The sequence below is a fragment of the Cimex lectularius genome, unplaced genomic scaffold (genome assembly GCF_000648675.2).
Source record: "Cimex lectularius strain Harlan isolate CLEC.00 unplaced genomic scaffold, Clec_2.1 scaffold131, whole genome shotgun sequence".
Lineage (NCBI taxonomy): Eukaryota > Metazoa > Arthropoda > Insecta > Hemiptera > Cimicidae > Cimex > Cimex lectularius.
In genome coordinates, this window is record NW_019392685.1 from 583272 (window position 1) to 608583 (window position 25312).

Here is a 25312-nt window from a genome sequence, read left to right on the forward strand (position 1 = left end):
ACGACGATTTGTCCTAAATTCACCTATCGACTTGATCAATATATCTTTTACTTATTGGTACTACTAGTATTTCTAGATATGAAAATTTAAACATTGTGTTATTTTAATTCATAAATGTTTAGAGGTCATAATTGACTATATTACATAGTACAGTAGTAGTATTACATAGTACTAATTACTGTACATAATATTTCAATTAATTATGATTTTTATCTAAGGTCATCGTTTAGGTTGAAAAGAAGGGAGTTGGTTGTATTGAGTAGGTTGAGAATAGGACACTGTCTGACCATCAAGGGTCACTTAATGGTCCCTCCGCCGTATTCGGAGCATGCAATGAAATAATAAGAACAAAACATATTTTACTATCATGGAGCATATATCATGATATAAGAAAATGTTATTCTCTCCGGAATGCGCTGTATGACATATTAGGAGACATTCAGCTTTTTGAAGGCAGCAGATTTAATAAATAAAATATGATCTACTATACTGATAACAAGAATTAAACAAATAATTGCAAAAAAGTAAATAAAATTACTGGCGCTTGTTTTATTATAATTTATATAATTTATAATNACGCGATTCAGGGTGTTTTTTGTTTTTGTTAATTACTGTACAGTTGAATTGTAGAGATTCGATTCTATCGATTAAGAATCGGTCGTTCAACGCGAATCAGGGTGTTTTTTGTTTTTGTTAATTACTGTACAGTTGAATTGTAGAGATTCGATTCTTTGTATAACAAGCATCAATTCAATGGATTTCAAGCATCATCGATAAACCGTGATCTTTTTTTTGTAGCTAAGGTCAACACAAAAATATCGATTCTACATCGAAGGCTTTACTGTTTGGTGATCAACCCTCGCTCGTTAGGGTTCGTTCCTCCCGAGAGGTTTTACTTATAAAACAAAACTCGCCTTACAACTTTGATTAGGGTCGTTTTGAAGTTTCAAGACCGGAACTTCATCATCATCGCAGAATGGCCCTCTGCGTCAATCTCGACGAGTGCAAAAGCTTTTCAGACATCATCACCAGGATCCGCTCCTTCGGAAAGTGCGTCGACGTCGGGGACGTCGAGAGTTTCAAAGGGACGAAGAAAAAGATTGTCGTTGTAAGTGAGACAGTGTAAATACATTTTTCTCAAGCCAAAAACGTAAATAGTCATATCTGCCTTAATAATTGTTTATATTTCAATCTAACCAATGATCAAGATCCTGGCATGGGTCTCTAGAAGCAGTGAAAAGGTTGACATGTTGACCAAAGAGGAATCAACATGGATTCTCTAGGCCTTGCCATCTCATCACAGAAAAAGATTAACATGGATCCTCACTGAGTTCAAATCCTGGTGGAACAATGATGAGGAATGTGAAGAGATTCATTGAAGGGCCAACAGCAAAATTTAGAAAGAATTACTGGTACACGACCGCAACCGAACCAGTATCATGGTCAGACTCCTGACAGGGCGCTGCCACAGAAGGCACCTGAACTGAATATGAGTCCAGACAGGAAAACAGTGCAAATACTACCAGGAAGAAGCCGCAGAAAACATTTTATGTTTTAGTGAAGGTCTATTTAGACAGATTCTTGCAACTAGAGGAGGAAAACCTGCAAGAATGATCCTACAGGAGCAGCTGGCAAAGCTATGGAGGTTAACTACCTGAAGCTGGCCAGTGAGTTATAAAGAACAGAGGATCACAGTAGATCTATTCAGGTCGAGGTGCATAGGCCACCTCTTTTATCCCTATACCTCAATCTATCTCTCTGTTGATCTGAATTTGGGTTTGACATGATCAGGTTGCGTTGTCCCTTCTTTTCTCAATCCTAAATGTTAATAAAACAGACGAGTAACTGAAAAATTCTTATGACTTGGTTGATAAAACTATATAGAACTATTTCTGAAACCAAAACTGAATTGAAGCTCAATCAGTGATGAGTGTACAGTAATCCCTTAACAATCATCGTTTTGACATTTGCAGTTTTCACTATTCATATATGAAAAAATGAGGAAAGATTTGACATTTGCGGAAGTCTGATTTCTTTTTTCGTGGAAAAAAGAACATGTAAAAAATTTTGTTTTTATAAATGAAGGTTTTATGTTGAGATAAAAAAGTCTGTCACGAGCGGGATTCGAACCCACGACCTTCGGCTTGATACGCTGTGTGGTTGAGATGGGAAGTTGGTGCCCGAGGGGATCGAAGTCACAATAGCTCAAGTGGTAGAGTAGCGGCGTATCAAGCTGAAGGTCGTGGGTTCGAATCCCGCTCGTGACACTGACTTTTTTTCCGAACTTAAAACCTTAATTAATTGATTGGTCAAGCGAACCCGGAAAATATCTCAAAGTAATTCTTTAAAAAATGGATTGGAGGATTTAATTAACTCTCAGAAAATTTTTGCCTGCTTTCAACACACTGTTCCCTCTTTCTCCTCAGTTTGTTTTATTCTCTTGAGGAATTTGTGTCAAAAAATGCCTCCTCGTCCAAAAAGGGAAAAAAACCGTCCTGACTCTCATTGAAAGAATAAAAATTTTTGACGTTACATTTTTTATGCAAACCAAAGCTTTCTTTTCAAAACAGCTCAGGGAAATTTTAACGTGAAGGGATCATCTTATTAAAAAAACAACGGATTTCGACCCATGATTAAATTAAAAGTTTTGAGTTTAAAAGGGATGTCGAGCCCGCTTCAAATCCTTTTGTGGAAATTATTAAAGAAATTAATTATTCAGCGAAACAGCGAACAATAAACAGTTATTTCTTTCCTTGCACATCAAAAAATACAAACAATGAAAACAATTAATACGTTCAAACACTGTTATGTCTTCTGGTTTGTTTATTTTGAATAAACTGTTGTTTTTTTTTTGTAGTTCTGAATAATTCTTATGAACAATTATTTATCTCAATTTAGTGTCATGGAGTGTAACCCTCCTTATAGTATAGGAAAATAGAATCAGCATTTTCGGATTTAACATTCACAGTTTTCTGGCACCAAACGCCAGCGAATGTTAAGGGATTACTGTATACATTTTTCATAAGGCTTAGCGATTTTTAGCGCTAATATTATTTTCCGTCTTAATAATTGCCTTACCGTTCCTCAATTTATCTTTTCATCGGGGGTAATCACGTATTGATTTGAATTTGTGTTTTCATGGTCAGGTCGTGTTGTTTTCCTTCTGTGCCCTTTTTCCAAATTATAAATCTTGGTCTGTTCTCTATTTTTTCTTTTGTACATATCATTGACTAATAAAACAGATTAATTAATGAAAATTTTTTGTCCTGGCTGACAAAAGTGAATAGTGATGGCAGATTTAAGGTTCAGGCTTGACATGCAGATATCATTTTATTACATTTTCATTTGTATGTCTGATTCTTCAAGTTGATCTTTTTCAAAATAATGATTTTATTGTATTTCAGGGCACGGTTATTGAAATCTACCCGAGGGTCCGTCCCAAATCTCTTGAAGGCGGAAGATGCGAGTGTTGGACGATGATGCTGAAAACATGTAAGATGGTGTTTTTCGATGTTGTCTGCCAGTTGGGTTTTATTTTTATTTTTTTTAGTCGGTCCCAAAAATAAAAAAGGAATCAGGATAAGAGTCGTCTTCTTGGGGGACATCGTCCACCGTTTGGAACTGAATCAAGTCCACGAGAAAGATGTTTTGTGCATCATTAACCCGAAGCTGATGAAATCTCCGTCTTCGTTGACACTAGTCGTAGGGCCGACTCATCCCATACCGATCGTTTGGCATTGTAAACCTTTAGTGAGTGGTTAGAACTCGTATAATTTTATTTTATTGATTTTATATTTGACTTTTTTTTAGGTTAAGTTTGATACATTGGAATTTGATGGTGACTTTCCAGAACAGATTATGAATGCAGATGAAGAAGTGGCTAATGTGCGTGATCGAGATAAAGACGAGACGGTTGACAAAGAAAAAGAAAAAAAGAAAAGTGTCAAATCCGACAAAAATGAGCATGTCGTTGACAACTTAAAACCCGCAATTGAGGATCAAACTCTTGATATGCCTTTGTCAGTCGATAATAGTGAAATTCAGGCTGAAATAGTGAAACCGGCATCAGTGACAAAGTCAAACAAAGCACCTGTAAAATTAAAGGATGCTGCAAATAAGCCGGTTACGATAACTGACGAATCGCAGACTTCCTCCTGTCGTTGTAAATGCAACGAAGAGAATAGTAGTAAAAATCGAATTCCCAATGGTAAAAAAGATAGGTACAACGTGAAATGCTGCTGTTTAAAGCTTATATTGAAACTCGACACTTTATTCGGCTGTTGTGTCCATGGCACAACGTGCGCCAGGAATCTTTCCATACTCGAGCTTCTGAAAATGAATGCAGAAGGAAACTCTCATCGGCATATAAAGGAGGGGCCGCAGCACCGACATTGTTGGTCACCTATTAATAAAGGGCCAGTTTCTCAAGAGAATTTTGAAAATTGTGAAAGCATAAGTGAGAACGACGCCGTGAGAGCGCCTTCGAGCTTGCACGAGGAAGAATGCGCTCTACCTAGGTTAGAACACGCTTCTAGCACACCCATTCCGAACAGGACTGAAGAGTGGGTCAACACTTTAGAAGAGTGTGGACTTTCAGTAGACAAAGGGTGTGAAAGAAGCCCTAAGAGGCGGATCAGTCCTGAAAAAGTCACCCAGCCTCAGATAAGGAAAAAACTCAGGTTGTTTACCGTTCCGGAAGGTTCTGACATTTTCATGAAAGATGTCACCGTACCGCCGAACAGTGCGACCAATTCGCCATTGTCAAAGATGAATAAATCACCGGAAGTTATCAATCTCATAGACTCAGAGCACAGCAGCACAGTGGAACAGATCGAACAGAACGAAGACTCTGAACCGACGTTGGACTTGAATAAATTGGTTCAGGACAGCGACAGTGAAGAAGAAGAAGACGAATACAGTTCGGCTCAAAACAGCCCTGTCAATAAAACAGTCCCTGTAATGATGGAGGTTGAAAATCATTCTGGGAGCCACAATAGTACGGAAGAGCTCGATTCGAATACAACCCATAAAAGGAAATCACAGGTAATTTCCATTTATTATGTAAAATGTTGTGTATGTATTATGTAAACTTTGTGCTGGTGCAAAAATAATGCACATTTTGAAAAGGCAGTCAAAACTTTTTTTCATTTTCATAAAATAAAGAAAATTTATTCGAAATATTTTCCATCACAATTTACACATGCCAATGTGTAATAAGCATATAAAAACATAAAAATCATTATTTTGACTTACAATAAAGTCTTGGATGGCGTTTTCAGCTTCACTGCATTCTCTACAAATTTTATTCCTCAATATATGATCAAAATGCCAAAAAAAGTTGAAATCTGTAGGCAAGAGGTCAGGTGAATATGGAAGGTGAAAATCCTAACTCATTATTTTTTCCTCTGGGTTGGCTTTGGTTCACTTTATATTGTACACACACCCACAACAAAAGTGACACATGTTAAAAAATTATAAAAACCGGTTAATTTTTTAAAAAAGTATCTGGGTGTGATGCTACAGGAAAAATGACACAACTTTAGGCAGACTCTTACCTAGGCAGCACTATGTGCCACTTTTAAATTGGCAGGAACAAACTGTCACTATTCATGAAAAGTGTCATGTTTTGAGTAACATCAGTTTTATCAAATTCACTAGTTTTCGTGGTCCGCTTGACCAATTAATTTCATTCAATTAATTAAGGTTTTTAGTTGAGATAAAAAAGTAAGTGTCACGAGCGGGATTCGAACCCTTGACCTTCGGCTTGATACGCTGCTACTCTATCACTTGAGCTATCGTGACTTCAAACCACTCGGACACTAACTTCCCATCTCAACCCCGGGTCGTCGGTTTGAATCCCGCTCGTGACACTGACTTTTTTATCTCAACTAAAAACCTTAATTAATTGTCAGATTTATCTTTTTTACTGAAGGATTTTATGCTGTATCAGAGTCTTATGAAAAACAATTATTGTTAAATCAGTTCTAAAATATGTTTTTCATAATGTGAAATTAATATAGGTCCTGATGATGACCTTTTTTCCAGGCCAAGAGAGTCCGTGAATTCTTTTGGTTTCATTTCTTTTATTTTAACAACACTTTTAATTATAATATCGCTTTTTCATCATAATTTTTTAACTTTTACATTATTTTATAGTTTCGACGATTTTTTAAATTTAATTACATTATTTTTTATTAATCGATGAAACCTTTATTTCATTAATTAATTTTGTATTTTAAATTACGAATTGGGCCTGATTCCGGAACTTCATGTCAAAAATAATCTTACAAGGTGAAGACCAAGCTGGTGTGTCACGGATTTGGTCCAAACGTTTTTTTGGCGATTCTGCACTCCAAAATATCAGACACATATCCTGCGACTTCTTGTAAATAGGCCCTGGTTTCGGCAAATTTTTTTTTACAGCTGAAATTTACCGTTTTTTAATATTTTAATTTCTCCGTTCTACTTGCTCAAATCAACTGTGAATTTTACATTTTACAGCATTTTTTATGTAGGTAGCAATAAAAATATAGTAAGGGTAAAAAACAAGAAGCCTGAGAAGAAATTTCATATAAAAATAAAAAATAAAAATGTAAATAAAAAAAATTAGGAGAATAAAATAAATTTTAATAAAATGAACATAAATCATTATTTATAGATTAAGAAATATTATTTTGTGTGTAATACATTTTGTTTATTTGTTTTTTGCCCTTTATTAATTCATTATTTTAAATTTAGTTTAATGGATGTTGATTGGCAAAACACTCCAGTACATTCTCAACAGAATTCATATTAATTAATTTTTAAACAGGAGGGAGCAAATATAATTCTGGTTGAATGAATTTATTTATTAAACTAATCCATATTTGCCTTAGTGGTCATAATTGACTGTTTAATTATTCCAATTGTTACTAAATTTTATCAGCTTCTATTAAATATAAATACTCAATTAATTTTTCATTTCGGAAAAAAAAATGAGTATTCCAATTGATTTTATTCTTTTTATCTAAGGTTTTTAGTTGAGATGAAAAATTAGTAGGGATACCAATCCAAGAATATGAAAATATAGGAAAAGGAGGGAAAATTGTGGTTTGAGATTGGAAGTTGATGTCCAAGAGGATCCTCTTGGTGACAGTAACGATAGCTCAAGTCGTAGAGTAGCGGCGAATTGAGCTGAAGGTCGTGGGTTCGAATCTCGCTTGTGATACTTAATTTTTCATCTCTACCAAAAACCTCGAATAAAAAGAATAGTTGATTGGAATTTATTTATATTGTATATAAATATTAATAAAAATTGTAAGTATACAATAATTTAATTAAATGCGCATAAATTGTTATTTATAGATAAAAAATATTATTTTTGGTATAATAATTTCATTGTTGGTTAACATAAAACAAAAATGTTCGACGATGTAGAATATCATTTAGTATGTTTTAAAAAGATAAATCAACAAAATACTGCTTTTTTGGTGGGCATATTTTAACAAACATCCTGTAACAAAGTAGGTCAGAAAATGTTCCAAACTTGGATTTGACCTAATTGATGTGATTCTAGCGTTATAAAACCGTTAGATATGGCTTTTGCAGAAATCGGTGTTAATTTTTTTTACTGATAATTTCGACGCGACTGATATAACTAGTGCAAGCTCTAACATCATTATTCTCAAAACCTAGAGACCGATTTTTATGGTTGATGTTTTTTTAAAAGGAATTGTCAAGCGCATTTTATAAATGTATCAAACAGTAAAATCAGATTATTATTTCCATTAAAACAAAAAGTTAATTTTTTGACAAATAATTTTCCTATTTTGAGTATTTTCTTAGAGAAATTTTTTTGTATATTTTTATGATACATACGTCGATACAAAACTATGTTCCTCTTTCAAATGGTAAGTTTGAAATTAAAATCCTTTTAGCCGTTTTTGTATTATAGCCTTTCCAGATATTCCAATAACGACTTCTTAAAAACCGGAAACATTTTAATGGTCAAAATATTGATAAATTTAATTCAAGCAAAAATTTATATTTAAGGGTCTCTAGAGGTAGGCTAAAACGAAATTTCATATTAGTTTTAAGACAAAAAAATTATGACCTAGTTTACTTGAAAAAAAATTTGTTTTTTGAAATTTTTTTGTTATTGATAAACTTTTACAGCTTTTACTATTATTTTTATTGCAATCTACATAAAAAATGCTGTCAAATGATATATAAACATAGTTGATTTCAGCAAGTAGAACGACGAATTAAAAATATTAAAAAACGGTCAATTTCAACTTTCAAAGAAAATTTTTGGCAAAACCAGTGCCAATTGACAAGAAGTGGCGGATATGTGTCCGATATTTTGGAGTGTAAAATGACCAAAAAATCCATGACCAACCTGGTCGTCCCCTTGTAGTAAAACTTCCTACATGGATATTTATGCTTGTCTGTTTGTAAAAAAATTAATTCCCTTACAGTCATTCATTGACCGCCAGAGCCAATATGTTCAAGAAAAGTGTCACAGCTCAAAAACAGCTTTTTAGGGGGAGTACAGATGGAATTTTAAAACTTTGTGTTTTCGCTTAATTCTTTGAGAAACGAAAGGCAATATTGATGATCATGCCAGTTTTTATTGCCAACAACCATAACAATATAAGTCAAAAAAAGTAAACTTCCATTTGTCTCTCCTGTAAAATTTTCTTTTGTTGGGTTGTGTCACTTTTGTTGTGGTTGTGCAATATGTATGTTTTTGTTAATGAACATCTTTGTATTGTATTGAATCTCTGTAAAAATGTTCTATTTTTAATTAATTATTCAAGGGGACTTTAAATCCCAGAATAAAGTTTATTTTTGACTTCAGGAAGAGTCGCAGGCGATTTTTTAACAACATTGTATCAGCTTATTACTATTATTTTTGTTTCAGAAAAAAGGACCAGGGCAAACTTCTTGTGAGAGTTCGAGGATTGCACGAGGGCAAAGTAAATAATATATTATGTTGAAACAATTCAGTTGTTGATTTTATTTTATATTTTAAAATAATTTATCTAGAGGTAAAATAATTTATTTGTATAAAAGGTACAAATTTACAATTTTCAAGTCGTGATATAATTTTTACAGTTAAATGTGCCCTATTGTCAATTAGATTAATTTGAGAGGGTTTGCATGATAAAATAATTTTACGATTAATTTTATATTGTAAATTTTATTTGTATACATAGCATTATATACCAGCAATCATAGCATCAAGTAGCATCTTTCACACCAAAAATTAGTTGCAAAGTTATAGATATATTTTTAAAATATTTTTTGTTGTATTTATTATGATTTTTACCACTGCTATTTTTTATTAGCAACAAGCAAATGAGATAAATGATATTATTTGAGGCGTGTTTTCTGTTGAAATAGACTAGGACAAGTGAATTTTCGGAGTGTAAAGGTGGTGTGTAACTTAAGTTAATTTTTTTTTTAAATTCTTGAGTCCAAGACTGTTTAAGGTTTAAATGGAGTCGGGTGTTATGACTAGCTAGGGAAGGATCAGGATTGATGCAATGGCTGTGTTAGATAAAAAGAGCTTAGTGTTGTGTTGCTAAGGAGAACTGGAATATCATCTGTGTAAATTTTGAATAGGAATGGCCCTAGGATGCTGCCCTGGGGGACACTCACTGTCGTGATGTAGAAGTCAGGATTTTTTTCAAAATTAAAAGTACGTGATAGGAGGTTATGGGACAGTTGGCATTTCATGCAAATCAATTTTTTTGGTCTGCTTCTATTGCCTTTTTTATTATTGTTTATTGAAGAATTTCCAGTCTTTTTGAAGTATTTTACTGATTCAACCGTTATCGTCGTTGCGCTTAGAAGATTCTTTACCATAAGGCAAAATAATTCAGAAAATGTCTACTGATTCTTCGTTTTGACTATTAATCAGACGAGAGAATCAACATTCAATGTTCTTTTGCATAAAAAGCAAGGAACGCATGAAGCTTGGTTTGACTTTGATCCAGTGAACTTTGATGCCCCTGTAGAGAATCAAATCCAAAACATTCTGTGCATTTTGATACACTCGATAATACAAAACATTTTTCAAAACAGGTGGAGGAAAAGCAAAATAATTAATCAAAATGAAGCCACTTAGTATTTTTATAATTTTCACATTTTCTTTGTCATATCCCTCTAAATTTACACGTATTTACTTACTTACAGCCTAAAGTTTCTTCTAATTTTTTCTCTTCTGCGATCAGTGTTTTGTCAATGTGTTCACTGGTCACTTTGGAAAATCATTTAAACAAACGACGCCAGGCCACATTGAGACAAAAACCACTTCACAATTTTTTAATTAATGCGTATCAATGTTCAACTTTACAGTTGATCTATATCCACTTTGTCAGGATTTTTTTTACCATGATTTATATGTACCATTTAAGTAATAACTTTTAACTTGGAAAAATGCATATCAGCTCTTAATTTTTTTTATTTCCTCCTGATGATTGGAATACCTTTGTGGTCCCTTGGGTTTTGAATTATACAGGGTGTTCGGCTACTTGTGTTATAAACTTTGCCAATAATAGATTCTACATTCAAAAAGGAACCAAAACGGTCCTAATTAACTATGGTTCAAATCTCACAGTTTCAGAGTTATTTCACTTTTTCTGATTTTTTAAGATTTCTTGACCTTGCTTCAAATAAACAATTAACTCCAAAACTAAAAGATTTTGGGCAAATCCGTTGAGACCATTGAAATCTACGTTAAATTTTCGATAAGATATGATTAATATTAAACTTGTAAACATTAATGAAATAAGCGCTTTAGTGGCGAGAACTTTGAATTTTTTATTTCAAAGTTGAAAAATTTCCTATGCTGCTTCTAAACTACTATTTCCAAACCTAGAGACCAGAAAATTTCAGAAAACCTACACCATTTAATATCCTTTTTAGTGGCGTAATTGCATTTTTAATTGATTTTTTCAAAGATGAAGAAATTGATGAAGGAAAAGAAAAAACATGGTTCATTTTTGAAAAAGTAATTATAAAAAGCAATTGCATCACTAAAAAGGATATTAAATAGTTTTCTGAAATTTCAATTTGAAAAATAAAATATTTTTCAAGTCCTCACTACAAAAATGCTTATTTCACTAATGTTTACAAGTTTAATATTAATCATATCTTATTGAAAATTTAACGTAGATTTCAATGGTCTCAACGGATTTGTCCAAAACCGTTTAGTTTTGAAGTTATCATTGTTTATTTGAAGCAAGGTCGTGAAATCTTAAAAGATCAGAAAAAGTGAAATAACTCTGAAATTGTTTGTAACACAAGTAGCCGAACACCCTGTATATGTAGTTGGGATGAAGGGTAGCGTGAAAAAAAAAAAAAAAAAAATGGCCAGGGATGATGGGAATTCAACCCACGACTGTGAGTTTACAAGTCTATCACGCTACCGCGGTACCCAAAATCGACTGTTTCATTCCTCATCATCTGTTTGGAGTAGTCTGCCATCCATGCCAGTTCAAAATCACGTTCCGAAGATGATCAGATGCATAATTTTCACTTGTTGCAGTTCCGTTCATTTAATTGAAGATAAAAGGTGATTTGGAGCTACTTTCTTTCTTTTTTTCAGTCAGTGTCCCGTTGCGGGCCAGATGGAATTTCCAGTATCTCATGGAATCATGAGGTTGTGACCCTTCCACTGTTTGTAATCTTGGGTCTTTGTGGTCACTGTAAAAAGCAGTTTGATGGGAAAGTAACTCTTCTCTAAAGGCTACATTCGGCGGCTTGGGTACTGCGATGGCCAAGTGGTTAAGGTGTCTGATTTGTATTTTGACTCTGGGTTCGAATCCCAGCAAAGATCATGGTTATTTCATTTATAATGGTTTGAAAAATTGTAAAGTGGTTTAACCCTTGTCCACGACCCAACACTCCGACACCTACGCTAATTACTTTTTTTCAACTTTTAATTTTAATGACTTGAGCACATGAATCAAGCACTGTGCAAGTGGCCCCAAGTCTGCTCTGAGGATCTCTTATCCCCAGGACCTACCTTATCTTCTCTAAAAGGACACAGTGTTCCTTTCTTAACCCCAGTAGCCTAGCTCTTCTGTTCTGTCTGCATTGTCCATCTCTATACTCTAGCTCTTGGAATTTAGGTCTGCCCTCAGCACCTACGTTTATCAAAATCAGCCCCATTTTTTAAAGCATATTTTAGTAAAAGGTTTCCATCATAGTCTGATGACGTTAAAGTTTAATGTACCCTAAGAAAAACATTCATGATTCACCTCTTGTTGAAATTGTAGTGTTGGCAGAATTGTTACGAATGCCGAATGCCGAATATGAGGTTAGAGGCTTCCTTGTTGGCATGTTTCCCATGCCGGAAATAAACCGTTACCTCGACCTCGTCAAAGCGATATGTAAAAGAGGGTGTTCGAAAGCGTTCCCGATGTCTGATATTGATTTAGACTGGGCACGCCTCGACTGCGGCGACTGCAGCTCGAAACTGCACAGTTTTTGTACAGAATGTGTCGATAAAGGTTGTGTAACATTGAACTGGCTTTTGCGAGTCGAACTTTGACTGATTATTTTAGTTTTTGTCCAGGCGTGGCCAGTCCTCTTTGTTTTGAGTTTTGTTTCGAACTTCACCTCCTACTTGGTAACAAGGTGTTGCGCATTCAGGCAAGTGGTAAAGAAGCTGAATATTTCCTCGGTAAGTTCCATTTCAAATTTATTAAATTTTTTAAAACTTAATAATTTTTAAATTTTTTTTATTATTTATTTATTTTTTTAGATTGCACTATAAGTAGATATTTGTCAAAACCAGTTGTCGTTAGTAGAACGGTCTGCATGTTAAACTCAATAATGACTAAAAAACCTAATTCAAAACCTGATACATTTGGTTTAGTTTTAAAAATAAAAAACTCCAACTCATACGATGTAGTTCCGAATTTGTACAGGACAAAACTTAGCAAATGTAGGACTCTTGCATAAAAAAAAGTTACAAATTTTAAAGAAATACTTTTGTAAATTGTACATTTCAAAAATATATATTTTACCATTTTTTTCTTACTTTATTTTATTTATGTTAAACATTGCCTGCTAATCCAATGGGTTATTTTTTCCCCTAAAAAGTTCGTCCGATGTTCCCAAAATTTAGGATTTCATATTACTTATTAACATGTTATTAACAACCTGTTCTCAGTTGTTTAATTAAAATTAGTATTTTGTTATTTTCAAACAAATCATCGTATAAATCGAGATTGACATTGACTGTCATGTTGTGCCAAATATGGCGAAATGTTACATTTTGATTGTAAAATTAGATTTTAGCAGGATCTTTTTTCAAAACTCCGCTGTGGCATGTTCATGCTCGATGCATTTTGTGTCTGCATGTTAGCAGTTATTTCTCAAGTTTTCAATACCTTAGAAGTATCTAGGAATCTTGAGGCATTGAGTCTTGGCTCGTCTTGGTAAATTATTCCGGTGCTACTTTATTTTTTTTACCTTTTTTGCTTTTACCACCTTTTTTCCCTTTACCTCCTTTTTTACCTTTCTTTTTCCCCTTTTTTGTTTTGCCGCCCTTTTCTTTCTTTTTGACCTTTTCGGTCGGTTCGTCCATTTCACCCTTTTCACTCGGTTCGCCCTTTTCTTCCTCGCCCTTCTCGCTTTTTTTGTCTTTTTTTGTCTTTTTCCCTTTCTCCTTTTTCCCTTTCTCCTTTTTCCCTTTATCCTTTTTACCTTTCTCGCTATGTTTCTTTTTCCCCTTTTCGCCTTTTCTTTTTGTCCCTTTTTTCTTTGTATCGCCTTTTTCTTCTTCTTCGTCTGGCTCTTCGGGTTTGGCGTCGTCTTTTACGTATTGCTCCTGTTTCTCTTCCTTGGGTTTCTTCTCCTTCTGCTTACTGGCCTCGTCCACTACAGGCTTTTCCTCCTTTTTATATATTTTTTTCTCTCTGAGTAACTTGACTTTAGCCTTCCTCGGCCTTATCCATGGGATGTCTTTCACAAATTCCTAAAAAAAAAAAAAAAAAAGTATTTTATAAAAGATTTTCTATTTAGTTTTGCAATACCATGAAAGCAGGGTTTGTAATGTAAGGTCTTTCTTTTCCGTTGTTTAAAGACAAGTCGTAACAGTAGCTGAAGAACAACGTATCGATAACCATCTGTTTGAGCCATTTTAAAAATTAAAAAAAACCCAGTAATATCAAAATCTAATTAAAATGTAAAAAATATACTCTTATCAGTCCAACAGCAGCCTGAGCGATAAAATAAATATGGATTGTCGACAGACTCAGAGAATACATCATGCTCTCCAATTTGTTATTGCTGTGTTCTATAGACAACTGGATAAATATTATTGTCGTAGACGCGAGAAGGAAGGCATGAACCATGATTAAGAAATGTTTGCAAGCGCGCCAGTTAATCAAGTGCCTCTGGAGAAATAAGTACGTCGCCTTTCTTCCTCCAGGTATCAGATGTTCACAGAACAGACCTTAATGATCATAACAAGTGTTAAACTTATTTTATAATTATTTTAAAATGCAACATATCAGCTGTGTTGATACAAAAGAAACAATTTTTAGAACAAAGTTTGATTTTAAATTATTAGCACGTCTCTAAATTCAAACGCTTATAAAGTTTAAAAAGTGTTTTTTTTCTTCTGTTTGTGATGCGATTTTTGACATTTATCTTTTCATTATAAAACTTACTCACAGACAGGTATGTATGAGACTCTTGATATCGGCTTAAAACAGTTACCACCCCTGGGATAGTCCATGTCGTATTCGGTGGGCGTAAAGGGATGACAGTCGACCGAGCCCATTCGAAGGAACGCCTCGTATATGTCTTTAAGAAAGCTGAACGACGAGAATATAAACGACGCCATGCAAGCTGTACCGAGGTGGAACTGCATGAGATTCGCATTCGCCGAACATATCCCAGTCGTCCTCCCGTAGAGGCTTTTCAAGGCAACGACTCTTGCGATAACCAGGTGCTGACACGCAATGACTAAGTGGTTCGTCCACCAGTATGTGAATATCAAAAGTCCCCTCGCAACCTGAAATTAAAAAAAAAAAATGTATAGTGATCGCCTAGTTTTTTGAAATTTTGATTAATCACATCTTTCGCATTGCTGCTTTCATATGATATGGTTTTCTTCTCGAAAATTAACTTCCCGTTCGTCTCAATCGCACCGGACAGCAAGATCAGCAATATGTATATTACCGTCAATGCAAGAAATGACTGTAATTTTTATTTTATAAATTTTAAACCTTTATAAATGTATTTATTTCATGATTATTACGACTAAGACGTATGCGACCAATTGGCATCTCGTCGCAGCAGCTGCGAATCTCATCAGTGCGATGGTTTTATGCTGTTTCTTTCCCACTGATGTCAAAAGAAGGAACACCCAATATATCTGATTTTAGAAACAAAAGTTTTGTTAATTTTTAGAAAAATGTATAAAAAAAAACCTACAGTGAACAAAACCCATCCAGCAGTAAATAATACTGACATCGATGGATATGGATCTTCGTTTTCTGACACCATCCCTGCCTGTTTGATTAACAAGAACCTAAAACGAGTTTATAGAGTGATTTTTTCCCCCCAAAAAAGAGTACTCACACCACGAATCCGCATGTCATAAAGACAGAAATCCCAGAAACGACTATGAGCATCATGAAAAATAATATGTTGAAGGTGTAATACATAAAGATCACTACAAGCGACAGGGCTGTAATGAAGCAAAGAATTAAAACTTGAATTGTTTTGACGCGTTCTACTACTCACCGATAGGCACTCCGAGCACTATCAAAAATACGACAATCCTTTCTCCAAGAAACGACAATTCTGACTAAAATATCTTGTGTTTATTTTGAAGCGATATCTTCGATTTAGTTCAATTATTTCACTTACAATTTTGCTGTCTAATTTGATTTCTTGGGCCTGATGAGAGATGGTGGCGTTTCCAGCCTGATCGACGCAGTTGTGGCCGAACGACTCCCTATGAAATGTCAATGTAATAAAATCAATTTTTATAGGATTTATACGATACTTACAAGGTATAATAACTCTTGCAGTCTTTCAAGCAAGGTTTGAGCGGGCCAAAGTCTTCAATGACGAATTTATCCTCGACTCTGGCTTTTACCTCATATCTGCAATAAAAAAAAAAAAAATCTTGTCCTTTCTTTAATAATACGAAGATACTCTACTTGTCTGTTGTTGAGCATTTAAAAGGTTCCTTTGAGTCATAAGTTTTAGGTATTTCCAGTATATAACACATAACCTTGCACTTCTCGCCGTGGTCGTTGATAGAAACCATGGAATTCCTCCACAAATACAAAGCGAGTCCGAGCTTGAAAAAAAAAATTAGTGACTGAAAGGAAATCACATCATGTCGTACGTACCACGGTAGCGAGGAAGAGTAGGAAAAAGATCAAGAAGACTATATCTGTACAGCGGCAGCCCAGATGAGTGCAGTCACGGAAGCTCACCTGGGCGTAGCTCAAGTCGGATCCTTCTTCAATATCGTCCTCTTTGATATCGTCAGGAGGAGGTGGCTGGATGTTATACTTAAAAGGAACAAATCAGGCTCAATTCGTTCAAAAAAAGAAAAAATGTTAAACTTACTTTCTTGCTGACTATCATGTGAAGGTAAGCGTCCGGTGGGACGTCATCACCTTCTGGAAATCCAGGCGGTGGTTTGTTAAGCTTGCTAGCTTCACCCATAGCACAAAAAAATGGCCCGGACCATTAAAAAACTAACATTTTACAATATTCTAAATGATAAAATGTATTAAAAATGTTTTTAACATATGATATCAATAAATACATACATTCTGTGAGCAATGCCCTGTTTTTATTTTTTATAACTAATATTAGCCAGTTTGGATCTGTCCAATCAACAAACAATTTAACAGATTAGCATTGTTTTATGAAAAATTAGCGTATATCAACCTTGATCATATAATATGCTAGTGACTGTTTTTTCTGTTTTCAAAAAAAAAAAAAAAATATAATTAAACGAGTAAGGATGACCATTTGTTTTAAAAAAAAAAAAAAAAAAAAAAAAAACATTCTCATATCAAAAAGTTTTTACTCAATTTAAATTAAAATTTGGGTGGTTAGCACTTTGACACTTCTTGCAATACTAAGACATTCTTTGTCATAGATGCCAATACTTTGGGTATTGGTCATCTCTCTCCTGATTTATTTTTGGGTCCGATGGACCAATTATTTCACATATTGAAAAGTTCAAATTTTGACTTATCGATACCTTTCGTACACGGTCAATTTTCAAGCTGAGATCTTTCTCCTTATTTATTTTTGGGTGCGATGGATCAATTATATCACATATCGAAAAGTTCAAATTTTGACTTATCGATACCTCTCGTAAATGGTCAATTTTTAAGCTGAGATATTTCTCCTTATTTATTTTGGGTGCAATGGACCAATTGTTTCACATATTAAAAAGTTCAAATTTTGACTTAGCGATACCTCTAGTACATGGTCAATTTTCAAGCTGAGATCTCTGTCCTTACTTATTTTTGTGTGTTATGGACCAATTATTTCAGGTATCAAAAAGTTCAAATTTTGACCTACCGATACCTCTCACACATGGTCAATTTTCAAGCAGAGATCTCTGTCCTTACTTATTTTTGTGTTTTATGGACCAATTATTTCAGGTATCAAAAAGTTCAAATTTTGACCTACCGATACCTCTCACACATGGTCAATTTTCAAGCTGAGATCTTCCTCCACATTTATTTTTAGGTGCTATGGACCTGTTATTTCCGGTGTCAAAAGGTTCAAATTTTGAATTAGTGATACCTCCCCCACAAAAAAAAAAAGAAAAAAAAAAAAAAAAAACCCGGTTCTTTTTTATTTATTTTTTTTAAGCGCCATCTGTATACCATATCATTGTATCTGATGCTCTCCTGAGTTCTTCCTCTCCTTTATAGGATGTTGGAAGAATGGTTCCGGTATCATACAGTCAGTTCCCATTTCTAAGAATGTGTGTCTGATTTCAATATATATGTTTATATATGTTTAATTAATTAATCTTATTTACAATTGTTTTTATTTACTAGTCAAATCCCAAATATTATTTTTGTTCAAATATTGGTATCTAATTTATCCACTATATTATTATTTTTATTATTTTAATATTGATAATTGAAGACAAGCTGAATTTATCCACTATTATTTTATTATTGATAATTGAAGACAAGCTGAAATTTATCCACTATGTTATTATTTTTATTATTTTATTATTGATAATTGAAGACAAGCTGAAATTAATCCGTTATTATTTTTATTATTTTATTATTGATAATTGAAGACAAGCTGAAATTTATCCACTATGTTATTATTTTTATTATTTTATTATTGATAATTGAAGACAAGCTGAAGTGGTTAGAGCAGCGGAGTATTGAGCCGAGGGTCGTGGGTTCGAATCCCGTTCGTGACACTGACTTTTTCATTTCAACCAAGACCTTACTTAAAAAGAATAATTAATTGAAATAATTAATTTGATCAATTAGACCGCTAAACATAAATGGATTATTATTGACAATGTTTTATGTGTTCTTTATCTTTCTTGCACTTATTGCAATAAAATGGGTTATTGTCTGTAAATAAATACTGGGCATTGCGCTCTTTTAATTTTGCATCAGTTAATATTGTTTTGGTACAACGGTAAAAGAGTTTTTTGGTACCGATGAATCCATTTTACAATGACCCATCCAGCTTTGAATCTGCAGAATGTGGAATGGAATGTTTGTACGATGAAATCAACTAGCAGTAGATTTAGTAGTGTCTTGACGGTTTTCTAAGATGCAAGAACACACAAGCAGCAGTTTTTAGTTCTTCTTCAGTAAGGAATGTATAGAAAACACTAAAAATTCGAATTTTTTTTATAGAAGCTTAATATTTTTTTATATATGACAAGTGTAATATAATTGTATCATATCACAAGTGTTTAGGTGAATTGAAATTGCTTTAATAATTTAATTCAGAATGTCTAAATCGATAATCAAATGATCTTGGTATTAAAAAAAAAGAAAGAAAGAAATAGGACATCAAAGAGTTGGCTGGACCACGTTGGGAGAGGCGTCACGTTTTTTTGGGCTCACGTGCACCCGAGGGTAGCTATGACGACAGGCTCCATCCCTCTTTTTCAATTTCCCCTTTGTTCCACGGGCTTCCTATTCAAACGGGTGGAACGGGACCGATTCTCGGCCAAAACCTTTGAAATTGACGACTCGGGGGGAAAAAATGAAATGGGAGGATGTTAACACCTTGTACTCCCATGTTTAACACACCACAGAACATGTTCAGAATGTCGCGCTGGGACTGAATTTGATATTAAATGCCTAAATTAAATGGTTTACATTTTAGATTACTCCCGGTGGGAAAGATTTTAGATTGCCTGCCAATTCTGGTCCGCCTGTTATCGCTGGTTTGATCGGCCACAACATTTTTCAGCGTATTTCTTCACGTCAGAGGAGAGAGAGTGTGTGAGAGAGAGAGAGAGAGAGAGAGAGAGAGAGAGTGAGAGAGAGAGAGTGAGAGAGGGAGAGAGAGAAAATAATGACAGAGAGACAAAGAAACAGAATGACAGAGAAACAAAGAGACAGAGAGACAAAGAAACAGAATGACAGAGAAACAAAGAGACAGAGAGACAAAGAAACAGAATGACAGAGAAACAAAGAGACAGAGAGACAAAGAAACAGAATGACAGAGAAACAAAGAGACAGAGAGACAAAGAAACAGAATGACAGAGAAACAAAGAGACAGAGAGACAAAGAAACAGAATGACAGAGTAACAAAGAGACANTAAAGATCGAAACGTTGGCACGATAAAGAAAATGTTTTTCTGAAACCTACATCACACCAGACCGCATCTCACGATTTCTAAATTAAAAAAAAAAAATGTTTTTAAATAATTTAGAAGCCTCTGACATGCTTTCAATTTCCAATCTCTTTGCCAATCATATCTCTAGCATTTATTTTTTAAACTGTTACTCTTGAAAAAGTATGTAAGATTCTCTCGTCTCTATTGGCAAATAAAGATGCAGGACCGGATGGGATGCGTAATAAAATATTAAAATATTAGTAAACTTGCTATTTCTCCCTTTTTAGTTTCACTTCTAAAATTCTAAAGGAATTTTTCTTTATGTGCTTAAAAATAGTTCCAGTTTTTAAAAGTGGTAATAAGGGCGTGTCTGTGGCCGCAACGGTTTAGGCGTTGACACGGCGCTCATCACTGTAAGGTGAAGGTCACGGGTTCGAATCCAGCGGCCCTGCATTCGAACCTGACATACTTACAAATGTTTTTTTTTTTCAAAAACACTGGCACCCTGAGGATTTATATGAAAAAAAAGTGGTAATAATAGTTGTAATTATAGACGTAGCTCCTTGTCATTTGCAAAAAAAAGAGGTGCCTTCAACAACTTGAAAATAGGTCCTTCCTCGTCCTTTTCTGTCTCAGCTCGCACTCCCGAGCCTGCGGTTGGGGATTAGCTATCCTAACCCAAACGATAATCCTTGGTGTTGACAATATTGTCATAAATTACAATATAAAAAAAATCAATTTATTCGAAGTATTTACCTTCATTTTTACCAAGGCGTGACCAACTTTTTTATGCCGGAACAGAAGAATTCTGAGCTTTGACATGAAACAAAATCTGAAAGCTTTTTGGAATTGAACGGAGCAAGTTATTTTTGCATTGTATAAATTCACCTTTTTCCACGTCGTACATGTATTTGTTAAATTTAAACAATGTTTGTAAATCCCAGGCTCTGAAGATGATCTCAATAAAGATCGAAACGTTGGCACGATAAAGAAAATGTTTTTCCGAAACCTACGTCACACCAGAGCGTATCTCTCGATTTCCGAAAAATCATTCAAACAAAAGTTCAGCTGAGGTCGAAATTGGTAGAAGTCACGGTAGCTCAGGTGGTTAGAGCACCGGCCTATTGAGCCGAGGGTCGTGGGTTCGAATCCCGCTCGTGACACTGTCTTTTCATTTCAGCCAAAACATTACATAAAAAGATTAATTAATTATTGATATAGTCTGAATGCACTTGTTCTGTCAAGCATTTACACTTCATTCTTAGATCCGAAGACTACTTACAGTCACTAGAACTTAGTGTAAACTTATAGTCTGTCAGCTGCATGTTTCGCAATTCTAACATCTTTAAGTCATGAGTGAACGGGAAAGTTAGAATCATATTTTTGTTGGCGTGTTTGTATAAATTTGAGATATAAAAACGGGCTTGAATTAAAAAAAAAAAAAATAAATGTCGGTAATTCTCGTGGAATTCCTCCTCCGTCGAACGACGGCCCGTAAGTGGAACGTTCGGTTTTATCGGTGGCTCCCGTTCATCGCAAAGTAGCTGTGATGGAAGCATAAAAGAGAAGAGAACAAAACACGCCAGCCGGGCCGTTATCAGGTGTCACTTGTAGCCGGCCTCTCCTCTATCTCTCGCCAGTCACATTCAATTCACCTCCTGCTTAAACTCAAACCGACAGACGTGAAGCCCCGTTTCACACTCGGCACGATTCAAATTTCTCCTCAGAAACCCTGATCGTCTGCCCTTGGATTCATGTTCTACGCATTTTAGACACAAGTAGTCGTTTCAACCGACATGTTTTCTTATAAATGCCATTACACTCTAATGATTGTATTATATAATTTATAGCATTAAAGCCGTTGAATGACATCATCATCTAATAAAACATAAATTACCCTAAAGCCTAAAGAGATCTTGGTTCAATTACATTAAACCGTAGCATACCATCTACCATTATGGAATTCTTCAAACATCATTCATCAATAATCATTTCATCAATCTATTAACCCGAAAGCTACCTGGCCCAAAGGCTTATACATATTGTCCTGTGATGTTCACCAAACATGTAACAAGACTTTATTATTTTTCTAATTTTCCAACAAGAATTGACGAAATCCTGGCGCAATTGTCAACAGTTTGATCCTAGAAAGTCATCAACTATCATCCCATTCATCAAGGTATTGGTAATAAATAAAAGTGGTGTGGCTTCAAAGGCTGAAAGGCGTAATGCACTTTGACCGGCCAAAAATCAAATTTCTTCATTATTCAACTATTTGGAGAACAGAGATTGGACGAATTCTGGCCCAATTGTCGTATACATTAATAATTGAAAGGAATCAATCCAAATTGTTATAAAGTGACAAGACCTAAACAAATCTAGGATCACTTTATGAAATGAAGAATCCTAATCAATCACCAATCATCAATGGGTACATTAATAATCATCAGACCAGTTCAAATGATCAAACAAATGACGAGGCCCCGCAAGACAAAAACAAATCTAGGATCACTTTAAGAAATGCAGAACCATAATCTATCACCAATCATCATCGGAAATAATCATCAGACCAGTTCAAATGATCAAACAAATGACGAGGCCCCGCAAGACAAAAACAAATCTAGGATCACTTTAAGAAATGCAGAACCATAATCTATCACCAATCATCATCGGAAATAATCATCAGACCAGCTCAAATGATCAAACAAATGACGAGGCCCCGCAAGACAAAAACAAATCTAGAATCACTTTAAGAAATGAAGAACCATAATCTATCACAAATCATCATCGGATACATTAATAATCATCAGATCAATTCAAATGATCAAACAATGACGAAACCTCACAGACCTAAACAAATCTAGGATCACTTTATGAAATGAAGAATCCTAATCAATCACCAATCATCATCGGATACATTAATAATCATCAGACTAGCTCAAATGATCAAACAAATGACAAGACCTCACAAGATCTAAACAAATCAAGGATCACATTATGAAATGAAGAATCCTAATCAATTGCCAATCATCATCGGATACATTAATAATCATCAGACCAGTTCAAATGATCAAACAAATGACGAGGCCCCGCAAGACCAAAACAAATCTAGGATCACTTTATGAAATGAAGAACCCTAATCTATCACAAATCATCATCGGATACATTAATAATCATCAGATCAATTCAAATGATCAAACAATGATGAGACCCCACAAGGCCTAAACGAATGTAGGATCACTTTATGAAATGAAGAACCTTAATTCATCACCAATCATCATCGGATACATTAATAATCATCAGACCAGCTCAAATGATCAAACAAATGACAAGATCTCACAAGACCTAAACAAATCAAGGATCACATTGTGAAATGAAGAAACCTAATGTATCACGAGTCATCGTCGGATATATTAAATATAATGAACTATATCCATAATCCATCATCGGATCCAACTAAATTGTTCCAAAGTGATGAAACTCGAAGTCGTAAAAAAATTATGGCTCAGTTTTCGAATTGTTGAGTTAATCATCGATCATCATACGGTATGTTGAACTTAACTAGTACAATTTTGAAGGTGCCTACTATTTTGCCATTGCGACAAACCGGAAAACCCAATGTAATTGTATTACCTTTATCATTCCCTTTGTAATAAGGGCATTGCGGCCCTAAAGTTCAGTAAGACTTTAAAGGAACTCACCAGATGTTGTTAATTAAATATTAATTGGATGTGGATTAATTTTTTACTTTTCCGTTAGGACGGTTGCCATGAGAATAAGCAGAGAGGATGTAGGTGAAAATTCATTGGTCGGCAAGAAACATATTTGAAATAAGCTCCTTTCGCCTCCGACAAATTATACTTCACAAGTAGATGATCAATCATAAAGTGTTATTTTTTCATTTTCCGCTTTTCCAAACGAACATCAAAGAAAAGAGGAGGAGCAATGACGAGATGATACGCGTTACCCCTTTATCCGAGGACGTTCCGAGTCAAAGGCAACAAAGAACATCCGACAAGACCTGGTATTATTGTTTTTCAATTAGACAAAAGGGAAAACAACGTGCTACGGAGGGAAAGGGCGACAACCTTGTATTCAATACGAAATCATCCTCATCGCTTTGCAATCCGTTACATAAAACCAGTTCGTTATGAAACGCCGTGAAAACAACGGACGATTTCGAACAGAGGTGTAGTTCTCGCTTTAAATAAACACGAACGGATAATCACTCCGTTAATACAATGGAAAACAGAAATAAACCGGCGTACTGTGATTTTCGGCAAATTCTATTCTGCATGAATAGAATGTTTAGACTTTCCTCCAATAATCCAAACATTTTGAATTCCAGACAATTTAGTTTTATCGTTTGAAATTCTAACTATGTTGAAAAACTACAACGGTTTTAAACAATTGACCACTTAAAGATTTAAAATTAAATTCACTATTTTTCGTGGTCCGCTTGATCAATTAATATCATACAATTAATCAAGGTTTTAAGTCGAGATAAAAAAGTCAGTGACACGAGCGGGATTCGAACCCACGACCTTCGGCTTGATACGCCGCTACTCTACCATTTGAGGTATCGTGATGAGGAAGTTAGTGTCCGAGGGGATCGAAGACTTAAATTAACCTTGATTAATTTAAAATTAAATTTGTTTTATATCCGCATCCAGTTATTTTCAATACTAATACATACATAAACTAAGCAGTTTAACTTGAAATTTGAATTAGTTAAAAAAAACATTGTTAGGAAGACGTAAACTGAAGGAGCGAGGCCCGGACTATGAGGTGAAGTTAATCCAGGAATGGTTTGTTTTTCTGGGAGACCAGATGCCAAATTCTATGGAAAAAACCAATGATTTTGATTTATATTAATAGAGAATGTTAGTCGTTACTGCAAAGAGTAGTCTGAAGAACTGGTCCGTACTTTTTGTTATATGAAGTAGAAAATACACTGACAGGGAAAAAATTCCACCCAATCGATTTTTTTTTCATTTTCTCAAAAAAAGAAAATTCTGTCGTTTATTTGCTTAGTTTTTGTTATGAATAAATATTTGTTTATGCTATGTTTTAAATTGGGAATATCAATTAGATGTAAACAGACTTAATTCTTAATCAAAAGCAAGGATAAAGGATTTTTCAATGTTTATTTTTTACGGAATTTAAAATGTTTATTCAGACTCATTTGAATTTTGAAGCAATAAACTTTCATTTATCTATTTTTCATCTTTGTTTTCTTAATTTCAGTTTTTAAACTAAAAAATGTCGCTTAGTGCTGAGGATGTTGCGCGTGCTGTGGTAGTTATTGATGACGGACGTAGCATCAGGTTGGCTATTGCCATCGGAGTTCCCTAAGAAATTCTACGAGACGCCGTTAAAATTTTTGGAGAAACTGCGTCTTACCATAGAAGGCCCGGTTCTGGACGTCCTAGGGTGACAGAAACACAGTATGACCGTTTTTTTTTTTACTTTGACAAATTTACAAAACCGGCACCT

At 34.5% G+C, this 25312-nt stretch overlaps 2 protein-coding genes and 1 non-coding gene across 4 annotated transcripts; 2 read left to right on the plus strand and 1 right to left on the minus strand.

The window, feature by feature from the left end:
* Positions 1-584: 584 nt before the first annotated feature.
* On the plus strand, positions 585-12985 carry LOC106663137. 2 transcript variants are annotated; one of them, XM_014387733.2, is made up of 8 exons: positions 585-1108; positions 3405-3492; positions 3551-3750; positions 3811-5043; positions 8903-8957; positions 12267-12500; positions 12566-12673; positions 12755-12985. In XM_014387733.2, exons 1-8 carry the CDS (start codon positions 977-979, stop codon positions 12952-12954), a joined length of 2250 nt encoding a protein of 749 aa, XP_014243219.1. In that variant the 5' UTR covers positions 585-976; the 3' UTR covers positions 12955-12985. The 2 variants fall into 2 exon arrangements, with proteins under 2 accessions (XP_014243219.1, XP_024081514.1); XM_024225746.1 differs by lacking the exon at positions 12267-12500 and having other exon boundaries at positions 586-1108; positions 12755-12984.
* Positions 12986-13003: 18 nt separating this feature from the next.
* LOC106663136 lies at positions 13004-16766 on the minus strand. The gene is made up of 14 exons (XM_014387732.1): positions 16591-16766; positions 16368-16532; positions 16173-16315; positions 16020-16115; positions 15877-15964; positions 15751-15814; positions 15586-15694; positions 15439-15535; positions 15263-15379; positions 15079-15201; positions 14674-15016; positions 14196-14452; positions 14031-14123; positions 13004-13972 (listed from the first exon to the last, which is right to left on the minus strand). The coding sequence occupies exons 1-14, from the start codon at positions 16687-16689 to the stop codon at positions 13439-13441; spliced, it is 2328 nt and encodes a 775-aa protein (XP_014243218.1). The 5' UTR covers positions 16690-16766; the 3' UTR covers positions 13004-13438.
* Positions 16767-20905: 4139 nt separating this feature from the next.
* Positions 20906-20979, plus strand: Trnan-auu. The gene has a single exon. It is a non-coding gene; the product is annotated as a tRNA-Asn (tRNA).
* Positions 20980-25312: the final 4333 nt, after the last annotated feature.

Excerpts from the sequence above, each read along its gene's own strand:
- LOC106663137 (XM_014387733.2), top strand. The coding sequence starts at position 977 with ATGGCCCTCTGCGTCAATCTCGACGAGTGCAAAAGCTTTTCAGACATC. Across the intron at positions 5,044-8,902 it reads CCCATAAAAGGAAATCACAG|AAAAAAGGACCAGGGCAAAC; the intron begins GTAATTTCCATT and ends TTTTTGTTTCAG. Across the intron at positions 12,501-12,565 it reads TACAGAATGTGTCGATAAAG|GCGTGGCCAGTCCTCTTTGT; the intron begins GTTGTGTAACAT and ends GTTTTTGTCCAG.
- LOC106663136 (XM_014387732.1), bottom strand. The coding sequence starts at position 16,689 with ATGGGTGAAGCTAGCAAGCTTAACAAACCACCGCCTGGATTTCCAGAA. Across the intron at positions 16,533-16,590 it reads ACATGATAGTCAGCAAGAAA|TATAACATCCAGCCACCTCC; the intron begins GTAAGTTTAACA and ends GTTCCTTTTAAG. Across the intron at positions 15,965-16,019 it reads TGCAAGAGTTATTATACCTT|GGAGTCGTTCGGCCACAACT; the intron begins GTAAGTATCGTA and ends GACATTTCATAG.